A 23,388-nucleotide genomic window follows, 5' to 3' on the forward strand; every position below is an offset into this window, starting at 1 on the left:
TAACTAATTCCCTAAGTATGAAGAATTTGCAACAAGATTCTGCGTTTGATACGACATTTTTTGTTTTTTTATCGATAGATTTATCAACGAATTTTTTCGTTATTAATGCATATTTCATTTATCAATAGATTTTTTGTCAGTAATATATATTTTATTATCGATAAAAAAATTCATCGATAAAATATGTTGATAATACAGATTTCATTTACCAATAAATTTAGTGTGTAAGTGAAATATACATTGCTTATAAATTTTACCAACAGATATTTTCGTCGGTAAGTACAATATACATTATTGATAATTTTACTATAAATTTTTTCGTAAATAATGAATTCGTTCTTAAAATTTTGTCGTTATTTTAAAATTTTTTGTAATGTTTCTTATTTAAATTAAATAATTAATTAGTCTTGTCTCTCTTACCTACTCTTCAAAAATTATATTGAAAATACTATTGATATTACCTATAATGATAAAAAAAATTGAAAAGCTTTTAGAAGATGTTATTCTATTAAAATTTTCAAAATGATTGGAGAAAGATTAGGAATTCAGTAATTGAATTCTCCGGTGAGTTCCCCACCTCCCTCATCTTGTCTCACTTCCCATCTTCTTCACCACTAACTCCTTTCACCATTATCAACATCCCTTTGTCCTCTGCATTTCAAGAAGATCAATGCATGAGTAACTGATAAATTTATATACAAAATTATAACACAATAATAAAAACGTAATAAAATTATTCTTATTATTATAATTATGAAACTAAATATAAATAATCTTTATTAGATAATTTTTACTTATTTTATACATAATTTTATAATTAAAAAATAGTTAAATTTTAAAAAAAATCGTCAAACTAAAAAACGATTAAATTTATAGAGACAGTAAATTAATAAAATAATTATTTTAATTTAAAAAACCTTTTACTTAATTACTCAATTTGAAAAATAAATATAGATACTATATATAAGTAAGTATAAATTATAATCATAATATAAGAATTATAATTATAACAATTAAGAATTATAATAATAAAATATTTATATATAACAAATCAATTAAGAATATATATATATATATATATATATATATATATATATATATATATATATGTATGTATCTTTATAGATATAGATAAGTTATATTTATAATGACATTCTTTTAACTCAAAAAAAATGTAAACTTGTTCATATTTATGATGTCTATAAACCATGATATTATAGAAAATCCATTAAAATGTACAAAATTTCATCTTAGTAAATTTATGATAATAGCTAAAAGTGTATGTCAATCGGTGACTTCCTCTACGAATATAGAAACATTGAGTTATGCTCGCTCAACTAGATATAGTTCTATTCGCTCAATGGCTACACTCGCTTAACAAAACTGTATAATTCTGTAGAATACCAATTCTACAAAATTTGCACCATTCAACTTCTCATGACCTGCCCTATGCACTTTTTTCAACTTCTACCACTTCTAAATGAAATTCTAAGCTACAAAGGACCTAACAAAAAGTATATAAACCAACCTAAACAAGTTTTAAATTGTTCTACCATAAGATTTTTACTTAAAAACCACTACAATTCCACTTTATAAACTTAAATTCAATTATACTGATTTTAACTCATAAATAACCAAACCAGGAACTCTAAAAGGTCATAAATGACTTAACAACATACTTCAAAACCTCCATTTTGACACAAAACCTATATTTCAAACTTTTACTAGTTTAGATCCCCAAAATGAACTTAACAACCTTCTAAAGTCGACTTATTGAATACTCACACCTCATATGATAGATTATTATCAAATAATTGTCCCAACAAGTATTAATTGATCACCAAATACCATATTGACTAAGTTTTACCCTTTCAACACCTTCATTTTTTACTAAAAATACCTATTGCTCCACCTGATCTTTCCTTCTCAATAGTTTAGCACTATTTAACACCACCAACATCCAATAACACATAAAATTCATAATTAAAGCAAATCCAAACAGTATCATCACATTTCGGAGATATTATTCAAACCCTCAAACATCCAAAGATTAGTTAGAATCATTCCATTACCATTAGTAGTAAAACTGATATTTATCTTTCAACCAAATAAACATAATTTACTACCAATTCATAAATCATACAATTCACAACAATAAAATAAAAACAAAGAAAAGGTCACTAGCTTCCCATACCTTAAAAGAGAACTATCACAGCTCTAGACAACTCACGAACCTCGCTTCTAGCTCAAGGAATCCTATAAAGGCCTGCAAAACACAAAAATGTGATCAAAGAGTGTCCTTAGAACCTCTAATCAACAAGAATTAGGAAAAGGGATCATACAACACATGCGATAAGAAATCACTACGCATGATCTCAAACTAAAGTGAAAGGAAAAGGGACTCGAAACTTACTTGCTTTAAACTAAAAATTGATTGGTAGAGAATGGAAGATTCACTGTCGTGATCTCTTAGGTATTTTTTGATCTCTTAGCCACCATTTCAAGAGTCAGATATCTTATAGAGTAGAGAGAAACTCAAGGAACGAGTTTTTAGATAAATGGTTTGTGTTTTAGATAATGAGACACGATATAAACTTTTTTTTATATTATAAAACTTTTATTATTAAAATAAGTCGGTCTCATTAAAATAAAACACACATATACTTTAAATACTCAATTTTCTAGGTTATCACACATAATAATATAAGACGTTGAAATCTTTGACTGATTAAACATACTTAATTTTATTTAATTGACTAAACATATTTTTAAAATATATGATCATTTAAATCTGAATAAAAAAAAAAGATATCTCAATTTGAAAGTTTAAAATAATAAATTTATGAATAATAAATTCATGAATTTTTTTATTGTATGTTGCTTATTTTTTTTAATTGTATGACTTAAATTTATACTTAATTCTACCAGTTTTTTTATTTCTCTTTAATAATCTATATATATATATATATATATATATATATATATTATAAAAAAATTAGTGTACATTTTACTAAAATTAATAAAATATTCTCACATTTTAGCAAAACTCCATATTTGAAACTTTATCACAGTATACTGCATTAAATGCTATAAGTTTTCTTCTTTAAAAAATTGATAAAGTTAATAAATAATATAATTAATAATTATATTAAACTATATATTATATATTTTATTTAATAAAATAATAATAAATATGATATAAAGATATTAATTTAAATATAATAAAATTACAAGGTTTAATACCTATTTTGGTCCCTCGGTTTGTAGGGTCTGTTCAAAGTTGTCTTCCTTTTTTTCAAAAGTCCACTAACATCCTACATTTCGCAAAAACGGTGCACGTTAGTCCTTTTTGCTTACGGCGTTAAAAACTAACGGTAGAGTTGCTTCCCTGGCCAAAATTAAATGACGTGTCCAATTAGTTGGTAAGCTCAGCCAATAAAGAACTGCCACGCTTAAAACTAAAAGTTTTATCACACTTCTCCCTACAATTTAGGATAGAAAAACTAGTGCCGGAATCTGAACCATCTCTTCCCCAAAATAGACCAGAGTTTAGCCTCGCTGGTAAAGTATTGGTTACTGCATTAACTAATGTGCTCCCATTTTATTAACTTTTCAGAATGGATGAAGCTTAGAAGCATAAAAAAAACCCTTTTCACGACGAAGTGTAACATCTGATAGAATTATCCAGAATCATGCTGCAGTGACAACTACCAACTTACTAACTTAGATTCCCATGGCTAGCACTACTACACTAAAGCAACAACTAGTAGTTGTGGTTTCAACTTCGAGGCATCTCTCAAGCAGAACAATTTCTCCATATTCAGTGCATCAGGCAACTAATGTTAATCTTGAAAAACAACAACCACTGGGGGATCCAGGCAATCTGGTTTTTGGGATAGAAATAATCAAGGAGGGGAAGATTTTGAATCATAGAATCCTAAAAATAGTCCAACTAGAAATCCTCGTGCAGGTATAGTGGCCTTGGCGTGATCCACGTGCAGGTAATTCTCGGTGCAGGCGAATTGCGCCAGTGCAATCGGCGCCTCTTTTGTTACCTCTACTTCCCTTTCATCCAAAAGCCTCACCAAGGGCTCAATCAACCTTGTCTTAGTGGCCTTGAACGTTCTCGCCAAATTTCCAATCGTCTTGATGCACGAAATCAGAAGGATTGAATCTGAATCCGCTTTCTCGATTATCTTGACCACTTGATCAACCACGGCTTTGCAAGCGAGAGAGTTGGGTTTGAACCGTCGATTTCCTCAATTATGGATCTTTCTCTGCCACAACCGTAATCTCCATCAAAGCCATCCCCGAATTGTACTGCACAACCTCTGTTCCTTTCTCAAGGAGAACAACCCTCAAATGACGACGCAGAGAAAGCCTTGCCCATTCTGCAATTGTGAAACCCTAACTTTGGATGGAAAGGGATATGTCACGTGGCATCTTCTCATTGGCCTCAAATGACCTCAATATGCCACGTCAACAATAATTGTACAAGTCATCAAGTTTTTGCCAGCGGAACAACTCTACCGTTAGTTTTTTTATCGTCGTAAGCAAAAAGGACTAACGTGCACCGTTTTTGCGAAATGTAGGATGTTAGTGGACTTTTGAAAAAAAGAAGGACAACTTTGAACAAACCCTACAAACCGAGGGACCATAATAGGTATTAAACCAAATTACAACTATGTAATAAAATATATAATTTTATGTGTATATAAATAATATTATTTTTAAGTATTAATTAGAAGTCGTTAAACTCATCTTAATTATGATTTTAAGTGACTTTAGAAAAGGTTTTGAGGGTTAAATTTTTTTAGATTTCCACATGAGGGAGACTTCCTAAAAATATTTAAGAATGGACTACGAAGGATTAAATTCACAACTCTATTCGTAATGATGCCGAGTTTGATGTCCGCATGAATTTTATAAAGAAAAAACATATAATGAAATTCTATCTATAATCCAATTCCAATTGTAATGAATGCAACCTGTGTTTGATGATGAATATGTTTCCGGATTTTTCGTGAACATAACTGGAAATGTGGAAAGCAACGTGAGAAAGCAAAGGGAACATTATCAGTAGTTTCTTTGGTTTGTGATGTTAAGAAAACGAAGCAGGAACATGTTTCTGGAAGCGTCAACTTCTCCACCCATATAGCCCACCTTGTTTTGAGAGTCGATGGTGGAGAAGAAAACGTAGAAAGCATATCGAAGTTGGATTATTTCAACGCTAACATCAGAAAAAAATTTCCGAATCCACCGCTGTATAGTAGCCGCAAATCCAGCCATGTTAAATTCTAGTCTTTGGCCATCAGATTTGCTACTCATAAAAGCACTCTTTCTCTTCTTCTCTCCACCACATCTTTGTCTTTTTCAAAAATTTGAAAACATAAATAGTTGATCCAGGTAATCTTTGATCATTCTCTCAAGGTGTAATTTTATATTTTTTTATTTTTGTAAATTTAATGCCTTGTTTTCTTTTTATACATTTAAAATTCTTAGTGGTTTTGTTTAATGTTGATTGAAATTAATATTGTTTTTCTAAACAATTCTTAAAGAAGAAATATACTTAATTTACCTTAATTAATAAAAATAACGTTATTATTTTATTGTAGTGGAAATAAAATATATCAATATTTATTACTAATTTTTTTAAGAAAAAAATGACTTAATAAAATTTATTATAAAATAAAAAATTCCAATTGGCTAAAAATTAATTATAATAGCCGTAATGATTAAATTTACCATTAATAATTAATTTCATATACATATTCATAGAAGGCAATAAAAAAGTCAAAAATATATAAGAAAATTATCTTTTGAAAACCCATTTTCATAACCTTTTACTATTTCATTTTAATAATAAAATATTATATTAAATCATCTAACAATGTTTGAATTTTTCTTTAATATGCAATTGGGTGAGATAATTTTTTTTTCAATAAAGTAATAGTAAGTTATAACATTAAAAAACTTATTCGAAGTGCTTAGAGTTATTTAATGTCACTTTGTATCCATATTTTTGTCCCAAAATCTCAAACAGGTCTCCTTTTTTTCGGTGTCTAAATTGGGTCTTTATTTTTGTAAAATTGGATCAAATAAAGGCTTTCCGTCAAATTGACCAAACGCGGTTAAGGACAGTGTTACGTGGCATGCTGACAGTGTAATTTTTTATTACGTGGCATTAAAAACGTGATTGAATTGTATTTTTTTTAATTTTTGAATTAAAAAATAAAGTGTAAAGAGTGGAAATAAGGGCAAAAGTTGAAAATGAAATAAAATTAAGTGTTGAAAGTCCATTCTCCTCTTCAATTGCAAAATCAAAATGAAATTGGGGGAAATTGAGGTTTAAGGTTCGTGGGAGACGAGATACAGGGAACTTCCATTAGACAAATTGGTTCCCAGAAACCGCCCTCTTCCATCAGGACCACCGGGGACATGCTGGTGGCGAAACGCATAAACGAAATTGCTCCAGTGCGACAGAAGTGCGTAAACGACATGATAACATGGTCCCACTGTGGCTCTCTCTGGTCGACCAGAATCATCATCAGTAACGCCCTCCGCGCTGGAAGTGCCACCACACACCATCGTTCCAGCTTCTTTCTTTCCCCACGCGAGCCACCATCAGAGCAAGAACGTGCCACCGTTGCCACTTCTCCTTCAAACTTCTAGATCAGAGTGCAACAGAGGAACGTTGCTTCGCCTCCTCAAGTTTTGTTGGAACTCTTTCTTTACTTTGTTGTAAATCCGAGAGAGGATCCCCTTTCATTTTCTTCTTTAAAGTTTAGTTTCTGATTTGTATTATTGTTGTTTGGAAGTGATTAATTGTAGTTGTTATAGTGGACAATTGTAAATGAATTTTGCTTATGGGAGTTGAAGATGACGGTATGTGTTCTGGAATTTGGGGTTTCTTTTGTAAATTTGGTGAAAGAAGATAAAGTTATGATGATGGATGATTGTTGTGTAGAGGTTTGAGAGTTTTACTTGAAAAGAAGAATGTTAATGGGATGAAGATTGGAAGATGAAATTGGAATCATGGAGAATTTCGGGAAAGCTGGTTTTGTAGGAATCATTGTATGGACAAAAAGGGAAACATTTTTTTGAGGATTTTGGGTATGGTGGTGTCTACTGGACCTTGAAGGAGAAGAGATGCACTAAGAATAGTTAACCGAGGGAAAAAGAGAACACCCCCTTTCAGCACTTAATTTTATTTCATTTCTAACTTTGCCCTTAATTTAAAACATTTTTCCACTATTTATCCTTCATTTTTTAATTCAAAAATTAAAAAAACACAGTTCAATCACGTCAGTATACCACGTAACACCCTACTTAATGGTGTTTGATTAATTTGAGAGAAAACCTCTATTTGATCCAATTTCACAAAAATAAAGACTCAATTGAGACATCGAAAAAAAAAGAAGCCTGTTTGAGATTCTGGTCAAAAATAAGAACCCAAAATGACATTTAAACCTTATTTATTTAAAGGAATATAGTGCGGTCGCTAAAACTATTAAAATTAGTACGACTTAATAACTCAATAGGTCTAACAGCAAAATAGATTTTAAAATTATAAATTTTTGGCGAATTAAATTGGAAAAAAATCGTTTTGACCATGATGTTCCATCACTGCCAAGGTACTATTTGGCATCCGAGAGATGCGGGATGTGATATCTAATTTTACTTTTGGTCCAATGGATTTGAAATATGAAAAATAGTAGTCAAAGTAAAGTTTTCTTTGTTTCTAGGATTGAGTCCACATGGTGTATTCCACTCAATAAAAAGTGTTTTATGTCCGATGTTATGAGCTGGTAGGTAAATGTCTTAACTTGAATATGTAATATGTGAAGTAGTTGTAAATCTTTAAAACTAGGTAATAGTTAGGCTTAAATGCTTACTTAGTTCTTTGGTTAAGTAGTGAATTTATGTTTAGTACCGGTTTTAAAAATGAAGATATTGGGTTCCTATGTTATAAAAAATGTATGAATAATGTCTTGTCAATTAAGTTGATAGCAACGGCGTTAAGTTCATGCTGATGTGTCCGTACTTTTTCTCTTCTCTCCTCTGCTGTCCAGCTTTTTCTCTCTCTTGTTCAGCTTTTTCTTTTATGATTTGTTGAACTTGTTCTTTCTTTGTGAACCTTATTCATATATTTTTCATAACATAAGAATCTAATGTCTTTATTTTTAAAACCGAGTATTAAACAAAAATTTAATTCGTGAGAATGAAGTAAGCATTTAAACCTAATAGTTATAATAGTTATAATAGTTATAATAGACACAGTCTTTTGAAAATATTGAACTGTTTTAAGCTTTGGATTCTGTACAAGTGTGTCTCATACAGTATCGAGTACCGCACCACCAGCAGCCTTTTGCTGCATGTGTGTGCGCGGAGAAGATCCTCGTATGCTCTTTCTCATGTGTCGTCGTCAGAGACAATTTTTAACTGATGCAAGGAACCAAATTCTCACCTACGCTTCCAGTGAGCACATAGCCAAAGTCATGAAGATCACTCACTTTGTGGTCTCTGACAAACCCTAGTCCACCTGCAGGAGAGGGAGGACAAAGGCCACGGAGAGAGAGAGAGAGAGTGGCTTATATATTAAAATAAAATGTGTGGAAACTTAATAAACATTTATCTATTCCTACTACTACACTCGACTTATTTTAGTACTACATGAGACGTACATTACAAGAGTTGTGGTTGAAACAAGATAATGAGATTCAGAAATTGACACATGAGAGATACATCACTATCACGTTGCACTCAGAAGAATATAAATTTATTGCTGAAAAAGCTCTCAGTAATGTTTTAGCATTATATAAAAAATATATTTGAACATTTTTTAATCCAATTGCAATTGTGTTTGAATTTTAAAACTGTGAGTAATTAAAAGACAATAATATGAGCATCTTAACATCAGGGTAAGAATAGAGTCTTTAAATTGCTATCGGTGAAAGGGTTAAAGGAATGATAATAATGCTAATGCTTCCATACCTAAACAGTGTTTATTGTAATGTAGTTGTTGTTGCATGAGAGTGTGCGAAAGATAAAATAGGTGAAAAGGTATTCCCATAAAGGTTAGAGATTTTAGAAGAGATAAGTGAGTTGTGAAAGAGAGAAGCCAATGAAGCATGCCAAGATGTAGCACAGAGAGAACTCGGGGCTCCACTTGGTCGTCCATTCTAATCACTCACCTAAAGTGAAATGCCCTCGAAGGTGACAATATTGTGGGCTCAGTATCTTGATATGGCAAGCATATAGTTGTGCACACATCGATGTGAGGTCCCCATAATCCTTGTTCAAGTCTATCCCCAACTCGATCACACATGACACACACAGCAATTTATGGGTGGCATCATGAGGCCTGCATGTGTTTGCCATGGAAAATCAGTTGCCTGTAGAGAGATTGTGAAGAAGACAAGGAGATAGAGGTGGAGGTTTCAACCAGAGAAGAAGAAGAATCCTCAGATTTGACATCATATCAGTATCTAGATGGAAAAGTGGGGGAGTGATAGTGTTTGGAGTGTAACCCATTTTGGTAATGCCCCTCAACCCACACACCGTCACTTTCTTCAATCTTTGGTTTTGGTACAATATATCCCACGATGGACATAAGGCACGTGCCCACCACTACTTTTTTTTGAATGGTCAATTCACCACTACTCAGTTTAACCCTTCATTGTTCTCTCTTTTTAGTTTTTCCCAACACTTTTTTTCTACCTCATCTTTTCATTTATCTTCTCTTCTCCAACTCCTTTCTGGCCTGTTTATATGTTGTGTGAGCAGGAAACATACAGGCGGTAGTGACCCATCTTTGTCTATTGTTGGGTTCTCTCACTAGCTGGTCCAGCAATATCAGGCACCTTTTACTTAACCAATCTGAGGTACCTTGGTCCACCAACATCTGTGAATAGGAGGATACAGACATAAGGAAATTTTGGAGTTTTTTTTAATCCCTTTTGGATTCTTAAGCCATGAGATGAGTTAAAAGAAAAAGATGTCTACACTTCTACCTAAGAAGAACACGAAAAGGAGGGGAATTTTAGTGGACCACATAACCGATGGATTGTTTGATCCACTGAAGACTCATGCGAAACAAAACTTGTCTTCAGATGTAATTTAGACCACAGCTCCAACAGTACCACTACCTAGAGTATGAGCCCAATAATGTCTTTGAAAGAGGAAATCCTTATCTCATCCACCCATCTGAAAAAAAAGTTATTTTCTTGGATGAATAATACTTTGATCTTAAAAGATGAAAAATCTGGAAGGCATGACTCATCCAATTTGTTTATTTATCAAGAGGCTGTGTATGATGGAACGGCTCAAATGTGTCCGGTCGATCGAACAAAGTAAAAGTGGACTCCACCAGTATGGCACAGTTCCACTGTTCATTGTAATCCTTTCGCATCTGTATAACACAGTTGGACAGGTTATTTGTCAATTGTCAAGAACCGTATGCACAATGAAACGACTAAAAACATGTCTTGTAGGCCTAAAATTGTAGCCTGGGTCACGTATATAGTACAGGGGTACTGTTCATCGTACATGCAATGCAATTGATTGGTCCGCCAATTAATTTCTGAGAAAAAAAGGAGGCACGGAAGATTAAATGAGTCTTTTCTGGGTATACCTTTTTTAATATACAACAACTTTAGTCGATGCTATTCCGTTGCACCATGTGAAAATCTAAATATCTGCCTTCAAACTCTGTTTTTCTGTTAATGTCACAAAGATTGATGGTGCCCAGTATTTACTCGCCAATAACCAGCACATAAAAGGATGATGTCCTAGTGTTGCCTGTACCAATCATATGAAGAGCTTCAAGAAATTATTTCAGGCAGCTTAATCATTTTTACGCTTGTGACAATGAACAACGGATCTTGATGCTTCGAATTATCACCTAATCCAAGTAGGCATCTAATTTTGTATATGGCCCACAAATAGCACTAAAGCCTGAACAGTAAGCCCACGAATGCAACTACTGCAAACGGCCAGGCTAAACAGTTTGACTTCAAATAGATTCATAGTATATATTCCTTTTCAATCGGCTTGTGTATGTAAGGGCATTACATTAGAATATTACCCACAAATGTGCATTTTAGGTCCTGAAATTTCCTGATCATTGTAATGTCACGATAGTCTTTCTAATATTCTTCATCCACTATCAGCAAATGCTTAATCAATATACTAGTCGAGCATAACCCAAGTGATAAGGATGTGATGGATCAAGATAAAGTATAGGTCATGGATCAATTCTATTTCAAACCAAGAATGAGTGAGTGAGACTATCCAGTAGTGTCAACAGCAAAAGCAGAAGTCGTAGATAATTTTCTTTCTAAATATGGATTGGATTCCGACTCTGCCAAAAGGACCCTTGAGGCAGGTACAGATGGAAAAACCAGAAAGCCACGAAGTCAAAAAATTCTAGAGAGAAGAACAGATGAAATTAGTCTCATTGATTTGATAATTTTAATCTAATGAAATTACAAGTGCACGTGTTATTTAACTATAACATAAAGGATAATACGAGATTTCATTAAAAAAGAGAGTAAATGCAGCACCAACCAAAACTACCAAAGACTGATGACGTATAGGCCTACGAATCTTATTCGTGTTATAAGCTGGATTATCTTTCAGGATAATTTTACAGTTTACTAAGCCTTCCAAGTTCCAATATTATTATGATCAATTCCTTTGAAGTTGACAAACTATCAAAGTAGAAACAGGGATTACTTCAACATGTCAAAATTTTAGTAGAGCAAGATTAACTTTTAATAGATTACATCCCACTACCTCAATCTTGAAATATGTAACTGGTTATGAAGTCGGATGATTAAACAAATGTAAATCAATTAGCATAAATACTAAACCTATATAATTTACTTTGAGACACAATAAGCTCATGCAATACAGCTGCATGAAAGCACATTTAGTCATACTCTAACTCATCAGGAGTCACTGGCCGTTTAAGAGGGATAATGGACTTCTTTTCAACATCACGAGACAAAGCCTTCCTCATATCTAAAAACAAAGCATAAAATGATAATGGATACATAACAGCATGTGTTTTGTTAAAACAGAGTAGAAGCAAAAATAGAAACCAAGAACTTAAAAGCATACCTAAACCATCTTCTTCACCAGAATAGTACCGTAGCACCCGTCGATAAATCACATAGCCAAGCTATGATGTCAACCAGGAAAGTAGGTAGTTAGTAACTCTAATCTTAGACTGAAGAAATCCTACTGTAAGAAATAAACCCTATTCCAACATATGGGATGGCAATCCCCTGTCCCAAGATATAAACAAGACATCATATTTCTAATCTATTGATATGATTAATCAATATATCTCCTATAATGATATATATCACCCACTTTAGCATGACTTATATTAGGTCTATGCATGACACGTAGTATGATCTACAAGAGGTGAAAAGTGAAAACTTCAAGAGGAAAAACCAATCTTTCTTATGGAGATAGGATTACTTCGAAACTCAGCCTTAACCCCCTACGTTTTAATCTAGCTTTGGATGCTCGGGTCATTCAAAATATAATCCCTAATTGCATACCTTTTGTGGATGACACAATTTTGTTTTTTAATCTAATCTTGGACATTCAAAAGACTATCCCTAAATGCATGCTTTATGTAGATGATGTAGTTTTGATTGAGAAATCAAAAGGTCTTAATTTAAGTAGGATCATACATGACCTCCATTGTATCACCGTCAAAGATGGATCCCAGACTAGAATTTCAATAGGTATGTTGATATACTTGAAGAGGTGCAAAAGAAATATCTCAAGTTATCGCAGAGTCATTTGGTGGTGATGAAGGAAGTTTGACGATGGTGGAAAAGTGACTATATATGTCGTCATTAGGATAAAATAGTTGTGTAATATGGAGTACATTCAAAGAAAGACGCCAAATTCCACAAAAACACATTTGAATTGATCGGGGAGAAAGTTTATCACATCCAAGTGTAAGGTTATGTAAAAACATGTAGGGAATGCATAAAAAAATAGAGTGGGTTGCCAAATCATTAAGTACGAATGATGGCATTCAATAATGAAATAAGGACAACATCTCCCCCAAAAGTGACAAGGGAAGATGACTAAAGAAGTGTTCGAGTAGTTTAATATGATATTTGGTTTTGCATTCAACTACTCCATTTTGTTGAGAAATACGAGGAAAAAATTTGATGAAGGCTATCACTAGATTCCATGATTTTCTGGATATACCATGAAAATCATGTATGGATACACCAAATTGTGCTTATATTTCTTATAAAAAAATTTGAAATGTAGAAAACACTTCCTATTGATTCTTCATTAAGCAAATCCAAAGACATCTATAATAATCATCAATAAAGGTAACAAAATATTCAAAACCATAAGGGGTGGCAATACAAGAAGGATCCCAAATATCAAAGTAAACTAAAGAAAAAGAAGATGAAGCTCATTTATGAAGACTATCAACAAAATAACAATGAATATATTTTCTAACACAATTCAAAGTAGACAAACATTTGCAACTTAACACCATCTTTTGCAATTTTGTCAACCCAAGATGTCCTAATTATGCATGAATCATCATTGACGGATTATCAATGCACATACGAATGGTGATGGAGAGAGATAGTATCATGGGATTGGGTCAATCAGGTAATAACTATTAAATTAAATGGAGAATTATGAATATAAAAATCAGAGACAACAAGGGATGCGGGAGGTTAGGTAGTACTAATGTCACAAGCTTGTGTTTGTGAACCATTGGCAACAGTTATAAAAGGAAAATTGATGACAATAGTAAAGGAAGAGAAAAGAGAACGATTACTATACGGGATTAGTTGCACTAGAGTCAATGACCCAAGGACCAATGAGAGGAGATTGACATAGACAAACAGATGAATTACTAGTGCCATTGAAGCAGTGTTACCATTCGATTGGCATGTTGCCCACAATTAGATAGATTTTTAAATGTTGTCGAAGATAGATCAATCGATAGTGCAGGAGAAACAAGTAACTCAACAATATATGTTTGGGTAATATTCTGTGAACGAGAGGGTTTCCAGGGGAACTTCCAACACATGTCAATTGTATATATCCTAGGCGGTGGCAATGTTCACATTCTCGACATCTTTTAGAATTACCTTTGTGAGAGTGTCCATAATTATTACTATGTGATGCAAAGGAACTGTTCTCCTCTATAGACAAAGTATGTGTTAGGTTCCTTTATTCAGGAGCAGACAGAACACACTCTTCTCACAATAATAATTGAAACAGCAAAAGATGAAAGTATGTGTATGTATATTATTGAATCTGTAATGTATATCAAGAAGAAAATACAAGTAAATGTTCCCCAAGGAAGCCTCCCTTCCTCCACTAGCCAAGAGGTCCAGTCTAAACCAAAACAAAATATTTGATACCCTCGTGAGCCAACTCAGCCTTTATTTATACTCTCTCTCTCCCCCTAACAAACTAACAAACGTTCCCGCTATTTAATTCCCTAACATTAATTCTCTACCGTTTGGTATTATCACTTTATACCGTTTGGCCCTTCGCTCCTTCCTCCCTTGCAGCCACCGTTCAGTATTAATATATATACCGTTCGGCCCTTACTTCCCTCCTCTTTTATTCCTCCTCTCATATATCTTTAGCTTCCTAACAGTATGTCTCTCCGTGTTTATTTTGTGAGAAACACATAGGAGCACAAATAATGCGGAAGTCATAGTAAGGTTTAATGGCAATCCTAAAATCTGATCACAGGGTAGCAACATATTCTTGTGACAAGCCATATAAGTCCAAGGTCATAAAGATCGTAATGTGGTTCTCAAGTTCCTTCTTCATATCTGCAGATGGTGGAGCTCACTAAAATCATGTAAGGCAACATGAACCCGCCCAAGAAAAGTAGACATATGACCCTCAAAATTTCGTGGGGCAAGAAGTGTCAAGAGATCTTGGCACACATCATATAAATGCCATGTGTTATTTGTACTTGTACAAAGGGCACGAACCTCACTCCAAATTGATGCACACGTCTCAAGACAAAAACTGCATTTGAGTGAGGTATGAAGAGTGGATTTAATAACTCTAGAGTTGGGTATCAATTTTTATCCATTGTTCTCAATTTTTTGTAGGAATGGATTCCACAGTGATAATGAGATGGGATTTGTAAATTAAAACAGTATGGTTAGGAAAGAAGGACAAACTTGTTCTAGAGGTTGATATAGTGTTGGAAGACATTCTTTTTCCTGAAAGTTGGAAAGAAAAAGAAAATAAGCTGAGAGGGAATAGTAGATCGGATCTGACCACCAAACGAGGATGAGTGGCACGCGTTGATGATTGATAGATTGGCATGGTGCAACCCCAAGCTTCTTGTATGTGGCGCCAAGTTAGTGAATGCAGACCTAGGAGAAAGGTTTGCATAAAGGAATCCACTAGAGATACTGGGTCTACTAGGTCAACGCAATTTTGAAAAAGGTTGTAGATATACCATGTTAAACTTTAAAAAAGAGAAAAACATTGTGTTGAAATTGTATTTTTGAGACAACACAAATGAATTATTTACAGTAAATATGAGGAGATTTAATATGCTCTAATAACAAAGATATGATATGGGAATACATAAAAATGTTTCTGATTATACATATATAAATCTTAATATTCTTGATTATATAGGAGATAGGTTCCTTAATTTTATAATTATAACTAAATAAAAGCTTAGTGTGCAATCATTTATTCCCTTATTTCAATTGTTTTATTTGTTAAAAGAAAAAAATAATATAGTGAGAGAGAAATAAGTGCATTAGGAACCATCCTACCAGCACATAAAACAAGTAAACAAGGAGTATAAAAGTAACAGCCAGAGAGATCTCCCTATCCTTCTATATATCTAAGAAACCACTTTAAAACAATTAAACACATAAGAAAGAAAGTGAGGGTCTAAGTTGTAAGACTAAATTCGCATAACCATTACCTTATCATACATCTTGATGGCTGGCGCATTTGATGCTCTCACAAAGAGATCAACAAAGTAAGCCTTGTCACTGCAAAATTCACATTCTTATTTAATACAAGGCAAGACATCCACACAAACACAATGTCATTAAGGATATTTCCAATACAATAGTCATAGCCAGGGTCTTAGGTTTAAGACTTAGGTCTTATAAGAAATCTCATTTGGGGCATGTAGAGGTGGCATGTAAAGGGTGTTAAATAAGATCTTGGGTCTTAGGAGTAAAAATATTTTTCAATCTGAACAAAATGCAATAAATTAATTTTTAACTTGTAAAAAATTGAAGTGTAAATAAAAAATTATAAAAATGTGGATCTTATAAGAACCTTGCTTTAGAGCAAAATTTGCACAAAGGGCTTAGAATGACGTGGCAATGTAGGACCCAATTAAGTAAAACAAAACCTAGGTAAGGCCTCATGCATTGGAGATCGCCTAGTCTACTAAAACTAGTATCACATCCATGAGTCTTATTACCCAGAGAGCAACCCCCACACGCCAAAAACTACCCAATCACTGCTCCATTTTGTCTTTTATAAAATATACAAATAAAAATAACTTATCAGTAAAGTCAAAACTATTCACGCAATGGGCAAAAGGAAAGTCACAATGATAGAGAAGTGGGAATTTTAGGATTTGAACTAAGAAATTTGCGATTTTAGCACTCAGAAAATATATAAATATAATCCTTATTGAATATGCAAATAAAAATAACTTATCCAGTCCAGTCAAAACTATAGATGTAATTGGGCAAAAGAAAAGTCATATCTGAATTCATTACATATTGTATTTACACGGGGAATAAATACAGGTGCAATTTTCTAAGTGCATGAATTTTAAAAATACAAGAAACTAAGATTAAATGCAGTTATTTCCAATAGATTTACTACCAACAATCCCCCGAGTTGGAGCACATAGTTGAATATTCCAAGCTCGGAACAAGTATATTGAATTTGAGATCCCCTTAAAGATTTTTGTCAACACAGATGCAGGTTGATCACTTGAAATAACAGGTTCAGTAATTATTTCTTGTCAGAACCTTTCCTCGAAAAGGAATATCAATTTCTATATCTGTCCTTTCATGAAACATTGGAAGCAATATGAACGACTGTTTGATTATCACATACTGATTTCTCAGCTAGATGTCATAAAAGTTAAATCCTTGAAGGAGTTAATCCAAAACAAAATCACAGGTTCTTGTAGATTGGATATATTGAATAACTAGTCCAACTGAAAATAAATTTGAGGTCTTTGAAATAGATGAACTTTTCAACCAATACCTTGATATCTCTCAAGATTTAAATAAGGCTAACCATGACCAGGTAACAATTTGTGATTTGCATCCATGGGAGTATCAATGGGTCTATTATCTAACATACCTCTACTCTAAGTATGTCTAATGTTTACATCTTTTCGGGAAACCGTGATTCCATCCCTTGATTGAGTCACTTTACTACGAAAAAAGTATTTTAAAATTTTGAAGATCTTTGGTTGTACTAGTGCTTTATCGGTTAAGAATTTTTTTATTCTGTCATAACATGCAATGACTATGTCATCAATATAAACAATAAAGTAAATGCAGTTGAAAGTTTAGGAGAAAATCAGTCGGTTCAAGTTACTCCGATGATGCACATATTTTATATATATTTGAGACTGAAATAGGTAGAAAACAATGAATAGGGTACAGCATAGACCTCTCTAGATACAGCAAAGATAAGCTTTATAAAAGCTGTCACTGTAGATAATAAACAACTATCTTATTACTCCCCTCGAGCTGAAACATATATATCATATGCATCAAGCTTGGAACAAATAAATTGAATTTAGGGTCCTCTCAAGGACTTGGTTAAAATATCTACACGTTAATCACTAGAGTTAATGAGTACAAATCTCCTTATATAAGAACTTCTCTTGAACAAAATAACAGTTCATATTTGTATGTTTTGTTCTCTCATGAAACACCTTGGAGGCAACATGGCTGCCTTATTATCACAATACAGTTTCGTTTGCTGAGTTTCACAAAATTTTACTCTTGAATGAGTTGTTTAATCCACACAAGTTCAAAAATAACTACGGCCATAATTCCATATATAGCTTTTGAGACCGAGCAACAACATTTTTGTTACTTACTCTTCCAAGAAATCAAATTTCCAATAATGGATACATAGTATCCAGCAGTAGAGTGTTTGTGATAGAACATCCCGCCCAATTAGGATCATAGTATCCAAAGATTTGATGGTCTCCCTTATCCTCGCAAAACAATCCTGATTTGGGAGCCTTTTTGATATATTTAAGAATGTGTATAACATTCCAATGGTAATAACGAGGGTCCTGTATAAATTGACTAACACCTCCAATAGCAAAGGAAAGAGCAGGTCTTGTGATTGTGAGTTAAATGAGTTTCCCCAGTAATCTTCTATGTCTCTCAAGATTTTGATTGACTTTTCCCAAATGAGTTTTCTGTTTTGACTTCAATGGGAACATGGAGATGTCTAATAATCAAGATGTCCATTGAGGGAATTTCATAACCAGTTAGGAGTTGGTTAAATCTATCAAGTCTCTTTGTCAATCCTTCCAGAGTTAATAGAATCAGCACCTCACACAATATATCAAGTTTTTCTCTCATTCTTTCCAATGAATCATTCGTCCAAGAACATTCTTAACTCTTCAGGTGCAACATCAGCTTCAACAACAAACAAAATCATAATCAGGCCATCCATTGAAGGAATTTCATGACCAGTTAGGAGTTGGTCACAATCTATCAAGTTTCTTTCTTATCCCTTCCAAAGTTCATAGAATCAGAACCATGAACAATTTATAAATATTCTTTCTCATTCCTTCCAGTGAATCATCATCCAAGAATATTATTAACCCTTCCACCGCAACTTGAGCTTTAACAAGAGAAACCATATCATGACTACCTTGTTTGAGAGAAGCTAACTTTTCAGCAACATCATACAAGCACTGAATGTCACTTGCATAGATGTTTTGAACCTTCTTCGAAAAAAAAAATTTGAAGGTTACTCGAGTTCCCAAAAAGAGAATAACTTCCAATTACCACTGCACTCAAAACGCCTACAGTTTATAAATCATAACTCATTTCCATCCCAACAAACATTTTTTGAACTGTGATAGAAGATATGAATGAGAAGTATGGAGGAGACATACAATGATGGCGTAAAAACTTTCATAGATAGGATGGAATGAGGATTTAGGGTGGATCAAATACCTTTTCTAAGAGCATGTGGAGAATCAAAATTTGGATGAGGAGGTTCCGTGGCAGGTTGGTTGAATAGGACATGACCACTTGATTCTTCATGTAATGTTAGACCAACAACTCATTCTCAACAGTAGTACTATAGGTGGTTGGATGACTAAGTTTGAACATTGGTTGGAGAAACATAATGAAACTTTTCATGAATAGATGATACCTATACAAGGGACAATACTGGACCTGACTATGGAAAGGGAGCTGTTAGGTTTCTAGATAGAGGAAAACAGGAAAACCACTGCAAACACCTAAACTCACTGAATAGATCTCGTATTATTGATTCTAGGCAACAAGTACAGCATGAATGCATCAAGGGACAATGTTCCCTTCACGCAGGATGGCAATGATCCTGTCAATAATTCTCCAAACATCCAAAAAGAGTCCCTACATACGAAGACCCCCAACTATATATAGAAAGTCTCAATCTACCTAACAACTCAACTAACAACTACTTTTTAATATGTTTCCTCCTAACATACACATTACATATCCCATCATGATACGCTGTTGTAGAAACAACCTTGTCCTCAAGGTTGAAGTCTAGAAACTAGTCCTTAATTGTTGCCACAACTTCCCACATGGCTGCCTCAAGGCTTCCTTTCTGCCCTTGGATTAACACTCGCTACAAGACTTGATCACCCATCAATAGATTCATCAGCTTTGGTGGCCTTCTTCCCATCACGTCTACCAAACAGCTTGGTAGGTAGAAGCAGGTACTTCACTTTTGCAGGATCGTCATGATAGACCTGAAGATTAGTAAGAATCCCTGCAATTGCACCAACATCCATCAGAAGTTTCTTCCTCAAAGTAACTTATGGTTAAGAAGGATTATCTCCATATGTTAAAATGGAATCCAGGTCTAGAAAGAATATTTCTCAAAACAACTTGAAAATCCTCTGATGTTAAAACCTCTAAATCAGAATACTCAAACCCTGGACCGCAATTCCATATTTCCACTACAAGAAATCTTGCGTCAGCTTCTAACAGACACCTTCATGATACCCTCTGTTGATAGAAATATGAGATGTAAAAAACGGTATTATGTAGCACTGTCATTTTGAAGAATTTTAATTCCTTTTCCCAATTGAGTTTTGTTCTAATTATAAAAAATTAAATTGACAGAACTAATATTGTTCTTTCTATAAAATCACCCAGATGCATTAAGAGAATTTATGAATAAAACTGCCAATGTTTGAGGTCAAGATACATGGCTTGGTCCCCATATGTCTGGATGAAAAGTACAGAAAGCAGAATCGTGTCTGCTTTCAATTTGTTTTTGGAAAAGTTAACATGCTTGCCCATTTGGCATAAGTCAGTTTCAGGGGAGGGGATTCAAGACCTGGAACAAGTTTTTTTATATTTGAAAATTTTGGATAACCAAAACATGCTTGAAAATGCTTTGGTGATGCAGCAGCAGCACATGACACGGAAGGAGTTAATCGAAGATAGTAAAGGGCATGAGATTCATATTCTATGTCAATCATCCAACTCATACCATGTCCTCTTATAACAAAGAAATCAATATCCAATATTGCTAAATTTAGAAAGTGTGTTAATTGACTAAGAGGGATTAGATTAAAAGGATAGTGGGATATGAACAAAACAGATCTCAAACTTAATAGGGAAGAGGGAGCCACATGACAAATTCCTTAGGAAGCAACCTTATTGAAATGATAACATTTTGGAGAGCATGTGTAGGAGAATAATACGATTAGGGGCACTTCAATCAATTCTCCGTGGACTTTGACTATCATCAAAGTACTGTCAAAAGACAACTAAGACTGCTTAGGAGCCTTTAATTGAAGATATTTTTTTATACTCTTTCGCAAAATTTTGCTCAGGTTTTTAGACTTAGAGATGTTTAGTTCCTTCTCTCTAGGATATCATAAAGAAAGGGAGAAACACATAACTTGAGTGTGGCAAATTACAACCACTTCTTCCACCTAGCCCTCCATTTCTTGTGATTTCCACAACCTCAATCCCGAGAGGAGACAACATTGCATAAGATTCAACTAACTATTGAATTACCACCTCTTTTAAGTGATAAGTAGAAATTTGATTATTTGGAAGGACTAAAGTTTGTGAAATGTTGGCATATTTTATATATTTTATATTATTATTAGATACATTTATAAGCACATACACGGACTTCTGAATTGAATATATGTTATATTAACAAGAACAAATACCCAAGCAACTTCCTAAGTATATGAATCCAAAAAAATACATGAACCTAAGCTATAAATGCAGCTATTTCCAGTAGATTTCTTGCAGTTTCAACAAGGGCAAGAAAAAGATTACGCATCATGTATTACAGAGTACACACAATTTACCAGAAAACAACCAGGAAAAGGAAATTCAAATAAGATCGTGCAAAGAGGACGAGGAAAGTTCCAGAAACTTGAATATTAAAAGAAATCAAACATATGCATGGCTTACATATTGTCACTAATGTCTTCCAGCAGATTCATAAGTTTTTTCGCTAACTGCTGCCTGCGATACTCTGGAGCAACTGTTACTGCAGTTACATGACCATGCCAAGACTCTCCTTGCCCCTCTACTTTACCCATAACTACATGAGTAATACTAGCATTAGCATTCCATTGTCATGCGACTCGATCCATAATTAGGTACATTATTCAGACTAGTAAAGCAGACATAAACTATATTGAATTAGCATGTGCAAGCAACAGAAGGCATATCTGAACTGTCATTATCGTGTTTTAGAACAACTGCAAAATGTGAACTACACTGTCATTATCGAACCCATGCTAATGCTTAAACCATCATTCCTGCCACCAATAAGCTAGTGAGAGCAACATTCATCACTCTGTGTCACTTTCATGCTTCAATTTTGTAAGATATTTCATTGTGAAAATGAAATCAACCTAGGTGGCTATTGCATATAGTGATTCAGGTGAGTGAGAAAGCAAAGGCAAAGACTCACTGTAACCCATGATTTGATTTCCAGGACCTTCAGCAACATGAAAATAGTCTGGCCATCTTGCAAGATAGGTCATGTAGAAGGACATGTTGAACTGAAACCAAAAAAACAATTAACCAAGGCACCAACAAATTCAGTATCCTATTGAATGGAAATGGACCGAAGAAACGCTTACGGTTTCCGTTAGATGGTCAAGATTGACGGAGGCATAGCGAAGAAGATCGTTGCAGCAGAATCTGCGTATCGTCGTCATCTTCGGAAACCCTGGCTAGAGGCTGATTGAGGAGTATCAGGTAAGTTTCCTCAGGTAAGTTACAAGGGAGATTACCAATAACAAAAATGTCGGGGTGTTCAGTGAGAGGGAAAGGATAGATTTGAGAGCAAAGTCTGTTTTTTTAGGGATCTGAGAACGAAAGAGAATGAATTTGAAAATAAAATCTGTGAAAGTTTATATGGAATGGGATTGATATTTGTTTTAATAAATAAAAAATAAATATTATCAATAAAATGATGTTTATAAATAAAATACATTTTGGTAAAAATAATTTTAAATAGTAGAATAAAAAAATTAAAAGAATATTTTTTAGGAAATTATTATTTTTCTTTAAATATTATCTTTTTAAGAATATAATTTAACCATATAAGTGGTATAATTGTTATTATTATTTATTACTAGTTAAAACATATGAGTAACGTTTTCATGTGAATGTATTACATGGTTACCTTTTCACGTGAAATAGAATACTTTTAATTTCAAATTGATTACAACATGATTACATTTAGCATCAAAGTTGGAATTATAAAAAAAATAGAAAACTAGAAAATATATTGTGTGAAATTCTTTCAAATACGAGTACATAAACTATGATAAGAAAAATCATTTATCATGCAAATAAGTTATATGCATTGTTTCCAAACTCTTGTAAACGAATATGATTTAATTCTCTTTTGTCTCGTGAACAGAAAATTAAGTTGAAACGACACACTATTAATGAATAAATCATATTTTAAATAGGTGCAAACAACTATTAAATTTAAACTTAGAAATATAAATTGAAAATATAATGATATTCTTTGTATAATTATATAAGTTATATATCATTAATATAATATTAAATGTAGTTTATACCTTTAAATATCTTGTGTGGTTGAAAATCTTCG

The 23,388-nt window shown here is 33.3% G+C and overlaps 1 protein-coding gene across 1 annotated transcript; it reads right to left on the reverse strand.

Annotated features, from left to right (window-relative positions):
• Window positions 1–11,716: 11,716 nt before the first annotated feature.
• On the reverse strand, window positions 11,717–22,652 carry LOC124845681 (Acyl-CoA N-acyltransferases (NAT) superfamily protein). Its single transcript, XM_047322822.2, has 6 exons — window positions 22,403–22,652; window positions 22,231–22,321; window positions 21,723–21,855; window positions 15,977–16,046; window positions 12,124–12,184; window positions 11,717–12,024 (listed from the first exon to the last, which is right to left on the reverse strand). Exons 1-6 carry the CDS (start codon window positions 22,478–22,480, stop codon window positions 11,933–11,935), a joined length of 525 nt encoding a protein of 174 aa, XP_047178778.1. The 5' UTR covers window positions 22,481–22,652; the 3' UTR covers window positions 11,717–11,932.
• Between the last annotated feature and the right edge of the window lie 736 nt (window positions 22,653–23,388).

This window comes from Vigna umbellata, chromosome 5 (genome assembly GCF_029865625.1).
Source record: "Vigna umbellata cultivar VRB3 chromosome 5, Vumbellata_1.0, whole genome shotgun sequence".
In the NCBI taxonomy this organism is placed as follows: Eukaryota; Viridiplantae; Streptophyta; class Magnoliopsida; order Fabales; family Fabaceae; genus Vigna; species Vigna umbellata.